This window comes from Coturnix japonica, chromosome Z, assembly GCF_054131305.1.
Source record: "Coturnix japonica strain WE chromosome Z, WE-NBRP24, whole genome shotgun sequence".
In the NCBI taxonomy this organism is placed as follows: domain Eukaryota; kingdom Metazoa; phylum Chordata; class Aves; order Galliformes; family Phasianidae; genus Coturnix; species Coturnix japonica.
The window spans coordinates 33,478,308-33,492,445 of NC_140702.1; the positions used below are offsets into that span (position 1 = coordinate 33,478,308).

The 14,138-nt window shown below is 37.7% G+C and overlaps 1 protein-coding gene across 7 annotated transcripts in view; it reads right to left on the reverse strand.

Annotated features, from left to right (window-relative positions):
* Positions 1-4,673: 4,673 nt before the first annotated feature.
* The window catches only part of SPIN1 (spindlin 1), a 64,688-nt gene continuing 55,223 nt past the window's right edge, over positions 4,674-14,138 (reverse strand). For all 7 annotated transcript variants that reach the window (XM_085529031.1, XM_015849358.3, XM_015849357.3 and 4 more), the window contains 3 exons: positions 11,671-11,924; positions 10,527-10,760; positions 4,674-8,523 (listed from right to left, as the gene is read on the reverse strand). In XM_085529031.1, the coding sequence (XP_085385157.1) occupies positions 8,324-8,523; positions 10,527-10,722 (396 nt within the window). In that variant the 5' untranslated portion in view covers positions 10,723-10,760; positions 11,671-11,924 and the 3' untranslated portion in view covers positions 4,674-8,323. The remainder of the gene's footprint in view (positions 8,524-10,526; positions 10,761-11,670; positions 11,925-14,138) is intronic.

Below are 14,138 nucleotides of genomic sequence, written 5' to 3' on the forward strand. Positions count from 1 at the left end.
ACACATAAGACAACAGCCTTTATCTTTTGAAAACACTCATTTTGTCCCAACCAAAGATTGCTGTGGAATGCAAGAACAACCAAAGAAGTCTCTGAACACACATAAGAAAGACAAAGGAGAATGTCTTGATATCTGTTCATCAGATTTGAGGCTAATTGAACAGTATGAATGGTAGATCCTGTCTGACAAGCCTGATTTCATTATATAACAGGGTGACCTGCTTAGTGGTTGAGGGTAAGGCTGTCAATGTGGTCTACATGGACTTCAGTAAGGCCTTTGACACTGTCCCCCATAACATTCTCATGGAGAAGCCTGCATTTGTCGGGTCCTGCATTTGGTCACAACAACCCCAGGCTACCCTACAAGCTTGGGGAGGTGTGGCTGGAAAGCTACCTGATGGAAAGGGACCTTGGTGTGCTGATGGACAGTCGGCTGAATATGAGCCAGCAGTGTGCCCAGCTGTCCAAGAAGGCCAATGGCATCTTGGCTTGTATCAGGAATGGTGTGGTGAGCAGGACTTGGGAAGTCATCCTGCCACTGTACTCGGCGTTGGTGAGGCCTCACCCTGAGTACTGTGTTCAGTTTTGGGCACCTCAGTACAAAAAGGACATGGAGATAATGGAGCAGGTCGAGAGAAGGGCAACAAGGCTATGAGGTGAGGCTGTAGGAGCTGTGTCTGTTTAGTCTGCGGAAAAAGAGGCTGAGGGGAGACCTTATTGCTCTCTTCCAATATCTGAAAGGTGCTTACAGTGAGAGTGGGGCAAGACTCTTCTCACAGGTGACAGGACAAGGGGAAATGGCCTCAAGTTACACCAAGGTAAGTTTAGGTTGGATGTTAGGAAATGCTTTACAGAAAGGGTAGTTAAACACTGGAATAGGCTTCCCAGTGAGGTGGTTGAGTCACCATCCCTGGATGTGTTTCAGAGCCGTTTGGATGTGTGCTCGGAGATATGATTTAGCAGGGTGTTGTTAGAGTTAGGGTACTGTGGTTAGGCTGCAGTTGGACTTGATGATCTTTAAGGTCTTTTCCAACCTAAGTAATTCTATGATGCTATGATTCAAGCCACCCTCCACCATGGTAAGCACATAACGCTTACCATTGCAAGATCATGGCAAGGTGATATAAGATATATATATATATATATATATATACATATCTTGCCAAACAAGGAGTCATTTCTTTCAAAAAAATATAGCCTGTTCATACAGACAAGGAACCCTGCAGGTGGGAATGCAGAGTATAGTAGTATTAAATCTGCAGCTCCAGCGAGGATTCCTACCTACCTCCACAAGTAAGATGCGCCTTTGGGGAGGAAGACTAGTGTGGATGAACAGGGAACTTTTCCTTAGACTCCAGGAAAAAAAAAAAAAAAAAAAAAGAGTCTAAATCTTGTGGAAGAATGCATGGGCAACTTGACTTGGGGAGAGTACAAAGAAGTTGCTAGGATGTGCAAGGAAAAAATTAGAAAGGCAAAAGGCAAACTTGAATTCAGCCTGGCCACTACAGTAGAAGAGAACAAAACACTTTTTTTACAGATATATTAGCAGTAAGTGTAGGGCTATGGAGAACTTCCACCCTTTACTGGATGTGGCAGGGAATAAGGATAAGGTTCTCAGTAAGGCTGAGGTTCTCATAACCTTTACATCTGTCTTTAAAAATCAGACAAGTTATTCTTGGGGTACTCTACTCCCTGACCTGAAAGTCTGGGATAGGAAACTGAATAAACCCCCCACAATTCAGGTGAAGACAGAGACCTACTACTCCACCTCACAAGTACATGGGGCCAGATGGAATCCATCTGAGGGTGCTGATGAAGCTGGCAGAGATGACTGCAGCGCCGCTTTCCAAAATCTATCAAATGTTCTAGTCAATCTTAGACATCTGAAAAGATTGGAGAATTGCCAGTGTGACCTCTATCTACAAGATTTGTAAGGATCTGGAAAACCACAGGCCTGTCAGCCTGACCTTGGTGTCAGGCAGGTTACAGATCAGATGATCGTGAGATCATACAGCATGTGTAGAACAGCTGGGGGATGAGGTCCAGCCAGCATGGGTTCATGAAAGGCATGTTCTGTTTGACCAACCTGATCTATGATTGAGTGGCATACCTGGTAGATGAGGGAAAGGCTGTCAGCGTAGTCTTCCTGGACTTCAGTAAAGACTTAGGCACCATCTCCCACACTATTCTCCTAGAGAAGATGGCAGCTCATGCCTTGGACAGGCATACTCTTGTCTGGGTAAAGAACTGTCTGGAGGACCAGGACCAGAGAGTGGTGGTGAATGGAGTTAAATTCATTTGGTGACTGGGTCATGAGTGGTGCTCCCCAGCGGTCGGTATTGGGGCCTGTTCTGTTTAATATCTTAATTGAGGACCTGGATGAGAATAAAGTCCAGTAACACACCCCCCCCCCCTCCCATCCTCGTTGGTTCCTCCACCACCTGCATCAGAAAGTTGTCTCTGGACCACGCGTGCCTGGCCATGTTGCTCATCCAGCAAATGTCTGGATAACTGAAGTTACCTGTAAGCACCAGAGCCTGGGATCGTGATGCCACTTCCAGTTGCTTACGGAAGGCCTCATCAACCTCCTCCTCCTGATCAGGGGGCCTGTAGTACATACCCACAGCAGTGTCACCCTTACCAGCCTGCCCCTTGATTCTCACCCACAGGCTCTCCACTGCTCCGTCACTCTCCCACCCAGGTGGAGTTCAATACATTCTAGCTGCTCTCTCACATGAAGAACAACTAGAAAATCCCACTTTGCCAGCCGATTTTTCCTAAAAAGCACATAGCCCTCCACAACATTCCAGTCATGTGAACTGTCCGAACACATCTCCATCACCACAGTGAGATCATGGCTTTGTGACTACATGCAGATCTCCAACTCTTCCTGTTTATTTCCCATGCTGTGTGCATTAGTGTACAGACAAGGGAAGCAGCATCCCCATGCTCCTCTCCATCCCTATGAACTCCACCCTCTTCACCCATCAAGATTTGTTTTGAGCCTTGAACCACCCACTCAACCCCAAAGGCCCTCATTTTGTCCCCTTCCCCCTTCATAACTAGTTTAAAGACCTTTCAATAAGTCTCGCCAGTTCCTCGGCTAGGATCCTCAAAATAATTAGCAACATAATTGTACAGTTAGCAACAATTCATGACATAGTCAGCATGAATACATATGTAATATTTTGTCATACACATTGCAAAAATATCCTGCCTGAGAGTGATCAAGCCAGAGAACAAGTCATGACTTGCCCAAGGAAGTGCCTGAAAAGGCATCCGGAAGGCCTGGCATTCCCGCCTCCCACCTGAAAAATACCCTGGTACTCTTTGTTTAACAAAGGAGGTATCCTCAGGATGGAAGAAGACTTGGAGAGAATCACCATATCAACATGATAAGTACTGAGACATCTTGGAAACAGCAGGACTGGCACAAGATAGCACATGAATCAACAAGTGTCAGAATGTAATTAACAACCTTAAATCTTTGGTATGATTGTGAACCTGGAGCACCCACCCAGCCAATGGGAAAACAGGGGAGGGAGCTGGCATGGGGGAGACAAGGTACAAAAGCAGTACTATTGCATCCATAAGGGTGCTTCAGTTTGCAAGATGGCCAACATTAAAATTGCAAATAAAATCTGAAAATGCAAAATTTAAGGGGAATTTCCATTACTACAGTAATGGAGAATTTAAATGTCTTTGTTTAAATATGGCTTTGTTTAAATTTTCCTTAATGAAAACAGATACTACAAAACTGAGGTTGGTTCAACAGCTGTAATACACAAGTTCAGGCAGTGGTCAAAATATTTATATCTTTTCACCACAATTTAATGTAGGCAGCTCATGCAGATTAACATTTAGTACACGAATGTGATGCTTCTGCTAAGCAGTCTTAGATCCTCCTAATTTGCAGAGGTATACAATATACAGAGGGACCAGTCTTTCATGCAACATGATATAATAAGGAAAGAACTAGGTGAATAGAAGAGGCTTGGGTATTCATCCTAACTGCATGCTAGCATGCTACATACAGATCTTCAGCCTACATCTAATGAGCTTTCTAAATTTGGTGACAAAACATGTATTTCAGGGTATCTGAACAATACTTGCCACTCTGAGGGAAAAATAAAGATTCAACATGGATGGTCTGTCTTGGTAATTCATCTTTACTAACATAAAAGAATAAAGTCCTCATATAGTAGTGTTAAGCTCCTGTTGCTTAAGAAAAATTGCAGCATCATGATGGTATTTACTACTTGTTACCTTGTTGTTTTGGATCTTCTTAGTAATTAAAAGACAAAACAGAACTAACAACAACAACAAAAATTAAACAAAGTAAGTCAAAGCAGACAAATATATCACCTAACAACTACCAAATGCTTTTGCATTTTCCCACCACTGAAATTCTTCTTGGTGTGCTCTGAAAATAAATGCCTCTTCACAAGTGCACTGTGCAGTCCCCCAAATGGGCATTTTTCTGTGTTTGTAAAATACAATTTAAACACTATACTTCATCTTCAGCCAAAAAAAAAAAATTTAGCTTTGCAAGTAATCCTATTTCATAAGGTCAGAATACATTGCTCAGCACTGATTAGAAAACTGTAGAACTGCTTCTTTGCAATCTGAAAACAAATCACTACATTTTGTTCACGAGAACAGAGCTTATAGTCGTAAGTTGCACATAAAGGGTTTATTTTAAATGTTTTAAGGATAGAGTTACATCATAATTATAAAAATTACTTACAGAATTAAGTAACAGATTTAAAGTGTTTATACTTCTAAATGCAGAGAACAGGGAACTGTCTACATTGTTCAAAAACAAAAAAACCAACCAAACAAAAAAATAAACAACAACAACAAAAAAAAAAAAAAAAAAAAAAAAAGCTATAAAGATGAAGTCATTACCTAATTTTAAAATGTGAACACGAAGACCTTTGAACTATACACATACCAAGATCCATCCAAATTGCACAAATGATGTAAAATACAAAAAACACAGCATTTTCAAGGAACCAGACGCTGCTTTTACTATCATTCTTTTTACATATGCAACCAATAAATTTTATCTGAAGAGAAAGACTTCATTTTTAATTCTTTTTTAAATTAAATCATCTACTAGTTTCAATAAGAGGGGATTTTCCCATACTTTATTCCTTAGCTTAAGAATTTGGCACTCAAAGGAAAAATGCAGTGTTTTACTGGTGTGACTTTATTTATTTGTTAACAGAATAAACGGTCCCTTTAAATGCTGTATGACACATACAACTGGAAAAATTACCTTCTGTTGGCACTATGCTTGTCTCACCGGTGCATTTAATCCTACTAACAACCATTAAAACAGCACAATAAGCAAATTCACAAAAAACTGAACACAAAATAAAAACAGAACAAAACCAAAACCTAAACATTTTTAACATGCAACCTTAGTTTGTTACACTGAACGTTCTAACCCTCTAAGCATGCAAAAAATGATGGTCTGCATTTAACTTTTTTTCCTTTTAAAAAGTTTTACATGGCAGCCTGACATCACACACGCACACACACACAATATACAACAGTACTACAGCAGGTAAATGTGAAAGGCCAATAATTTTTATACAAAGATCCATGGCCTGTGCCATCACGGGCCCCACGTACTTTTGGAAAGTAATGTTGAACCCCTAGAACAAGGAACCAACATTTAGTTACCAGGGTAACGCAAGCACTGCATGCAGATCTGAAACATGAGCCAGCCTAAAACAAAGCCCAAAGAAGATGGGCAGGGAGTGGAATTAGTGTCAAGCCTCAAAAAGGTGGTTTAAGCTACTGAAAAAAAAAAAAGGAACAAAAGAAAGTGGAAAGAAGAAAAGATTAAAAGAAATACCCATACAGTAGCCAATGGGGACATCTAAAAACAACCATAAAATTTACAGTTTATAGATTATACTCTAATTGGCAGAATATGTGGTGTATTAAAGTGGCTTGTAGACAACCCACAAATGCAAGCCTAATGCTAAAAGTGTTCTAGTAGATCTAATCCTTGGATCTTTCAAAACAAACTTCGTACTCCTCAGATGTATAGCCCCACACTCAGTGTACTAAGTTATTCGTACGTCTTGTGTGTCATCAATACACTCACTCATTCTTGTGCCAGAAATATCAACTTGGGCTCATGGAGCCAGGCTCAGCTTTGAGATTTACATGCAGGACTCTTAAGAGTCAATAGAAAACACATATAACAGATCTGCAGGATGAAAACACTGTGTTGCAAATCTGCTCACTTTGTTCAAAAGATAAGGAATATTTACTCAGTTTTACTTAGTGCTTAAGGACTGCATTGAAAAACTATTCACTATGAGACAATAGCCTGCCTTTGGTTGCCCATGATGAAATAACCAGACATAATGCAATATAAAAGCAATGGAGGAAGAATTAAGGTATCATACTTATATGGTGAGTATTTGTTACCATTCAACAGCAAAATGAGGCACAAGCCTTAAGGCTAAAATATGAAATCAGGCAAAAAAATGGACAGAAAGGGGCTTAAACCACCAAGTCTTCGGTACTCCCAAATCTGAGATCACACAGACCTATGATCTCTGATTAACAGCATCTCTCCTGTATCCTTCCACTAATGGCATAAGGAAGGATTTCAGAGTACATGTTCCATCAACAGCACTGTCACCACAAAACTGCCCTTCCATGAAGCAGTTCTTGGAAACTTGCAGAGTTCTGCCTTAGTGTAACATGACAATTTTGTTTCTGTGCTGATTGTTGTTGCCATTCTTATGCTTTCAAAAGCTGCCACACTTGCAAGAACAAAAAACAAAACAAAACAACAACAACAACAACAACTAAAAAAAAATCCCACCCCACCAAAAACCCTAATCTTAATTTGCAACTATCCTGCAAGATTAAAACTGTGAAAGGATTTTGCTGCTGTGGGCTACTAGGTACTTCCACAATCTAATGCAGATGGCTGAACCACTGAGACTGCCTGTAGCTTCCATGAGACAGCACACCACTGGCATGCAGAACTGTAGTGTTCACAGAATGAAATTCAAGTAACAGCATATCTCAAAGTAAGTACAATCTACACCACAAAAGGCAACAACAGATTTAAGCCGTAGATTTGTCTGGACACTCCTTATGTGGAAAAGCCAAAAAAAAATTAAGCTGTGAAGGGTCCTTTTTTAATCAAAATAGTTACAAACAAACAAATCAAAGAAGAAAACAAACAAACAAAAAATCAAGCAAACAACAGAATGCAACAGACTGAGTAGAAGGCAACAAATGCCTCTCCATCTCTACCGTTATGTCTTCAATAAAAAATGACTCCTGTACCCTCTATCCCCCTTGAGACTGTATTTACCACAGTAAAATATAACTATTGTTAGGCATCTAATCCACACATTCAGGTTGCTAGATTTTGGTATTACATGAGAGACTACTGATTGCCAATGTGTAGTCTAAAGTCTTCCAAAGTAGCATATGTATACTGTTAAACTCATGGCACCAAGCACTTGTGTTTTGCTAAGAGTGTAATGAACAAATAAAGAAGTACAACATTTAGGACTGAAGGCAGCCTTGTTGCATGTATTTTACTGGTTCCTACAACTTGTAAATACGGGCTATTAAGCTTGCATTTTCTAGTTAACTGGTTATACAGATTAAATACATTTTTATAGTTTAAAGACTTTTCACTGAAAGGTGCAAGTCAAACACTTGATATTCTACAGCCATGTGACTACTAAAAATGCGCAAGTATTTCCATGTACTACAAATTCTTAAGAAGCTGTATTTAAAAAAAAGTGTAGAAACACAGCAGACTGATGTTACTTGGGTTAGGCACTCCTTAATGCTGCACAAATCATTCAAACCTTTCAGTAACAACAACTCTGTCCCAACCCTAAAAACAAGGACTGCCAGTAGCCAAGAAATTAAATTTAATGTTACAAAAGAAGGCATATCAAAATATCAAACTACACTTGCATGAGGTGAGTGCAAAGTTGAAGAAAGTTAAAATCTATGAAAAAAATTAGATTAAGGATTACAATACTAGATCAACTTTATACAGCCTGAATTTGCAGCTGTTTTTTGCTTTTAACTCACTCCTGTCCAGATATACTGACTTCCTCCAAGAAAAGGAGTTCTCCTACACAAAATGTGTCATGTTCACATAATTTTTTTCCTATTATTCAGAACAAAACAGTTTTGCTGGCAGAGATTGTGGGTTCGCAGGGACATGTAAGCTTTCATTAAACTGGAAAGCAGTCAAGTCTTTTTGTCTACAAATTTTACATTTAACAGTTCCACAAATTTGGCAGAGTTCACAATGATGTCTAGGATGTCTTCACCAAATCGTAGACATAAATATGGAAATCATCATCAAACTTGATGAAATAGACAGATGGTTTGGCTTCAACTTGATGAATGACCATGCCAGTCCGTTTTGAGCCATCTTCTTTGGCATATTCCACTTGTTTGCCTACCAGGCTGTCCACAACTTCACCTGGTTCCCGTTCTGCAGGAGGTGAATCATCTGTAACACAAAACCAGTGTACTTTGGTAGGCATAGATGGAATTTCAGTATGGAAAACAACATCAGACTTGTCTGCAAAACCAGTAAGAAACTATCAGAACTTTTAAATACATAGTATGCTGTTAGTTTTGTTCAGACAAAGATTTAATAACCAGTGTACTTCTGAAAACGTACAGTTGCATATTTTTTTAGACTGCCAATAATACAAAAGTTCAGTTTTACAAAGTCATGAACAACACTTTTTGTTGTTTAATCTTAATCAAAAAGGTTTACATACATGTTATCAAAAATCTTTGTGGATTACTGAATTTATGCTACCAACAGGAATAAGTCTGGATCTCATCAGCAGCCCTTCCTACCCCGTACACACACACTATGTGATGTTTGAATATATGCAACAAGCACACCTCTTTGTCAGAAAAGGCTTTTGATTTGACATAGGAGTAGATATCATTACAAAAATCTGATCATATTATTTGCTTTGCTAGCAAAATCTACCCAGAAGTACCCTCATATTTTTGGACAATGTTTATGCCAATTATGGATGCAAAAAGACAGGTAAATTTCAGAACAAATATGATAAGCAGTAATAGCAGCATACTGGAGAACTGGAAGCTAACCTCACCTAAAAAAACACATTCTTTCTCTGCTTCTTTTATGAAGTTTCTTTGTAAATGTACAGTTCATCCGTAAATGCATCATCACAAATTGTTATCACTCTCTCAGAAGCAGTTTTATGTTAAAGTATTTGTTGACAAAACATATGCTTAACTCATTTTAATTTAGAAAGAATTGTGCAGTACTTACACAGTTTTAGTATCAAAACCAGTAACATGTTTGCCCCTTACAGAAAAAAAGCTTACATGAAGTTATTGACATTTTCATGTCCTCACATACACAAAGACAAGTAACAACCCAAGCTTGAGACTATAAAAAGAAACTTCTCTGTAAGTTTTAGTTCTAACACTATGGCAAATTCTACTTTATCCAGTACACTTGGAACAATATTTATACTGTGAAAATTCTTCACATTACTCAGAAAAGCCATAAAAACATTTATTTCAAGAAACAAGGAACAAAACACTCCACACTAATCTGCTGGTTTTTTTCCTTCATCTTGCAACACATGAAAGAAAATTAATTTCCAATAGTTTAAGTGCTTCTTTTCCCCAGTAAACTACTTGAAGGTTTTCTACTTTGAAGACACCTACCTCAGCTACATTAATTTGACTACAAGAGTTAACTTTCTTTTAAGAACTGCTTCAGAAATACAAATCAAAAGCAATCACTGTTAGCTATGATACCTCTTTCCATGTAGGAACAATAGTGGAAAGCTTCTGGTTTGTAAAGTTTCCTTAAAAACTCCAGATAGAACCTCTTCCATAAGAGCAAGTGCATATTTTCAGCAAAGTTAAGAATAATTATGGAAAACCGCATTCCTCCGATTACTGCATACTCCTCTGCTGATTAAAAATTGTACTTCTCAACAGTTAATTCTTCTTATTTTAACATTACCTGCAAACTTAGCACGCTTCTGAGTACTGTGTCCAGATCACTTAGAAAAATGCTGAACAGAACTGGCCCTAAAATGGAGCCTTGGGAACCCCAACAGACTGATGTAACCCCATTTACTACAACTCTGACCCCAAATGTCAGCCAACTGTTCATCCGCTTTACCTTAGTCCTTAAGCAGAGGATCTCAACTATGTAGTTGCCAAATGCATGCTCCATGCAGCCCAAAATCAAATCTGGAATTGCATCCACAATCAGCTCTAGCCCAATCTACAAATATGTCCAGAACTGTATCTAGAGTGAATGAGTAGTTTTTAAGCAGACAAACAAACAAACCACCCCCACAACTTCTGAGATTAACAGAACTGCATTCATACAAGATCATGTCCATGAAAACAAACTCCCATGTCCATAAACAAACCACAGGCAAATATTTATATAAAAAGGTGCCACTTTTCAGAAGAAAAAAAAAATGTAATGGGCCTACTTACTTGAATCAGGCATAATGCGAAGGTCTCCCTCTTTATAATCATCTAAGAGTTGGTACATGTACAAGACAGGATCTTTCTCATAGGTAATATAAAACCATGTGTTCATAATAGGAGCTCGAGCCAAGACCATCCCCCTCCATTCATCTTTTGAGCCATCTTCTGTCTCAAACATATGTTCCACAGCTTTGCCAATCATTGTGTCTGCCAGATGGGCATCACTAATTCGAGATGAAGCTGCAATGACAGCATTCCGTAAGTTGATTCAAAAGCACAGATACATGCCATGGTGAAAACCAGTTTCATTTTCATGATTTACAAACAAATTTGATTTGAAGTTAGTCAATTAATACACAAAGCAAATACAGTCCATTCCAGAGAGTTTACTTAGTGAAGAAATGCAGAATTTCAGTAGTGTTATTAAAACCATAAGCCAATGTATTGCTCAAGATCAAATAATCTTAGTGCACAGTAATGGAATACCAACATAGGCCACAGCGATGAAAACTCTTTGTATTTTAGCTAGATACTGGGCAGTGAGTAGATTAGGCAAGCAAGAAAAGGAAGAGAAGCAGTATAAGGAAGGTAAATTCTTTGAAAATGTTTTCTGTTGTTATTAGAAATGCTCAGGGAATGTACAGAATGAAAAATATAAAATATACGAGCAGTTTAAGGAAGGTAAATTCTTTGAAAATGTTTTCTGTTGTTATTAGAAATGCTCAGGGAATGTACAGAATGAAAAATATCACTCCCAGACATACTGCACACAACATAACCAAGATCACCTAGAGTTTAAATTTTAATGGAAATATCAAAGTTAACTTTTCATAATCTTGTTAAGGTAAAACTCTAAACAAAACCCACAGGATGTACTATTTGCTATCTAAAGACCAAAAAAAAACCAAAAAAAAAAAAAAAAGAGAGACCAAACAAAATCTTCTGGATTGTCAGATCTTTGTGAACTCTGAAAATTTAAACAGATTTAAGATTACCTGCTACGTGACAAAAATAAAAATAAATAAAATCTAAGTGTTCAGATGTCATGTTGGGGATGTCGGGAATCACTGAGAGAGAACATTCAAAAATAAGCATCAGGGTATATGTGTGAATTTAGGAAAAAAAAAAACCAAAAACAACCAACACTTACCAACTCTGTCTGGAAGGACTTCAAGTGCAGAAACTCTTTCATCTTTGTGCAGCTCTAGTCCATATACACAATCAAATCCATCATACTTTATAAGATAAAGAGAGGGATTTACAGGAACTTGGTCAAGAACTGTGCCCTTCCACTGTGTTACAGGTCCACTCCCTTCTTTCCATCCATGCTGTATTCTGCAGCCTACAATGTTTCTTCGTGGCTGAGAAATAGGTTTGCTTGGTCCCACATTGTTTCTGTGCTTTCTGTACACAGACATAAACATAATATTAAACAAGCACATATTCAAAATTCTACTATGGATAAGAAGTGTATACTTTGTCTACAGCTTAGTGTATCTTAGTGAAACAAAAGTATAAAGCTTATTACACTATACTGGAAAAACAAAACAAAACAAAAAAAGCCTCCACACACAAAAAAACAACCAACAAAAACATACTGAAAAGTAGTGGATTACTCCCAACAACATTTTAGTGATTGTTTCATAACTGTATACCTAAAACTAGCTTGCTTAAGATCAAAATTGCTGCAGAGTATCAACTGTAAAACTCACCTGATACCATCTCAAAACAGTTACCTCATGTAACTTTACTATCTCATTTCCCACTCTTGTGGAAAGTAAACAAAAATCCCTTACACCAGAATGAAGAAATGGGTGGAAATATTACTGGCAAGTGTCTGAAATTCTTCTAAGGCATTTTTTTCTCCTATAACCTGTGTTTTCAGCTGAAGGATATTTAGCTTCCTTTTCCACTTATTTTGGAGTCTATGTATTTTTAAAGGTATGTCCGCAATAACATTCCTCTTTACGGCAACACAGTTTAAATGATATGTAATGGTAATGGCGATAGAAGGTATACTTCTTAGTGCACTGAACTAATTACATTTTTCTGCCTTTCTTGTTTTCATGGAATTTGCATGCAAATTCCTTCCAAAGCACTGAATGCTTCATGCAAGTTTTATTCTATGCCGTTATTAAAATCACCAACTAACCATCTGAATACAAATGGAAGAAACACATGAACATTATGACAGCATACTGGGGATAGGAAATTAGTACTGTGTCTATTTTAGTATGTTAAACACACATTTTAATTCTTAAAATTTAGGGGGGTGACACATCAAAATACTGGCGAATCTCAACTAATACTATAATAATTATCTGGACTAGTTACTACCTGTTACATACTTCATTTATATGGCAGTCAAATATGCAAGAACATTCTTAAAAGCCAACAGGTTGCAAACAACAAAAAAAAAAACCAACTTCCTTAAGTACAGCAGTAACTGAAGAAAAATGCCTCAAAGAATGACGAGAGCTCACAGAGCAGTGTATGTATGACAGATACGAAGAAGACAAATAACAGTGAAATCTCCATCCTACAGAGTAAAGCATTCACTATATGAAACTAAAATGCATAATGCTGAAGATGTAATCAAAACTCTATAAAAAATGACTTGTATGATTATATCATCAGCTTATTTATCCCACCTCCAGAAAAATATCCTGGCAGGAACTTCAATAGTAAAATTTACTGAAATTCCTCTTTTGTGATTTGACTTTTTCAGCAAGAGAAGCCTACAGTGTTTGTAGTCCTAACTTCTGAGAGCATAAATTAATATAAACTATCAGCTACAAGGCTAACTAAACTAAATTTAAAATTTAAAATTTTAAAATTAAAACTAAAGTTAGTTTAAATTTTATGCTGAAACTAGAATGTATTATCAAACTCTTGCTCAAGTGTTTTTTTGTTTTTTTTTTTAATTACAATACTCTCAGTAATACTTTATTATGACTAAGTGAGATGAGACAACAGAAATGAGTTTTACTTATGTCATGGTTTTCTGATTTTTGGTTATAGGTATTCCACATCATAACATCATGTAGTGCACTGGAAGTTAAAGAGTTAAAGCTCCAGTTCTGAGCACCTGTCCAGAAGAGAAGAACTACATTCCCCAGAAGACTGTACGTGGCTCTGCTATCATTTCTGCTCAGGGGGAACACATACAAGGCCTCAGTAGGTCATCTAATATCTCTCTTTTTGATTGTCAGGCACTCTCACTGCTGGTCATCCTGACTGCACGCCATTGGTGTAAGGCCTTCAGTTCTTTTTGGACACTCTTGCTCTCATTATATTTGATTTATTAATTTCAATTCTAACTATATTGTATTATCATGTGTTATCTTACATTCCAATACCATACTTAGTAAATTACTTTGTTTCTCCTCAGATCACTGCCACTGTTTTTAATTATTCAGGGTCCCCTGTTTCCCTTTTCTGGAAGTGTGGTTCTGCGGATCCTCCCACTCAGTCACGGAACTGGGCCAAACCAGCCTGTAGACCATTGACAACTTAGTTCTAATGAGTCTTAGTTCCATTTAAGGCAGAATAAAACAAACTAAAGTTTTAAAAAATCTGAAATAGCTACAATAACGTCCATTTTTTATGTTTGTATAT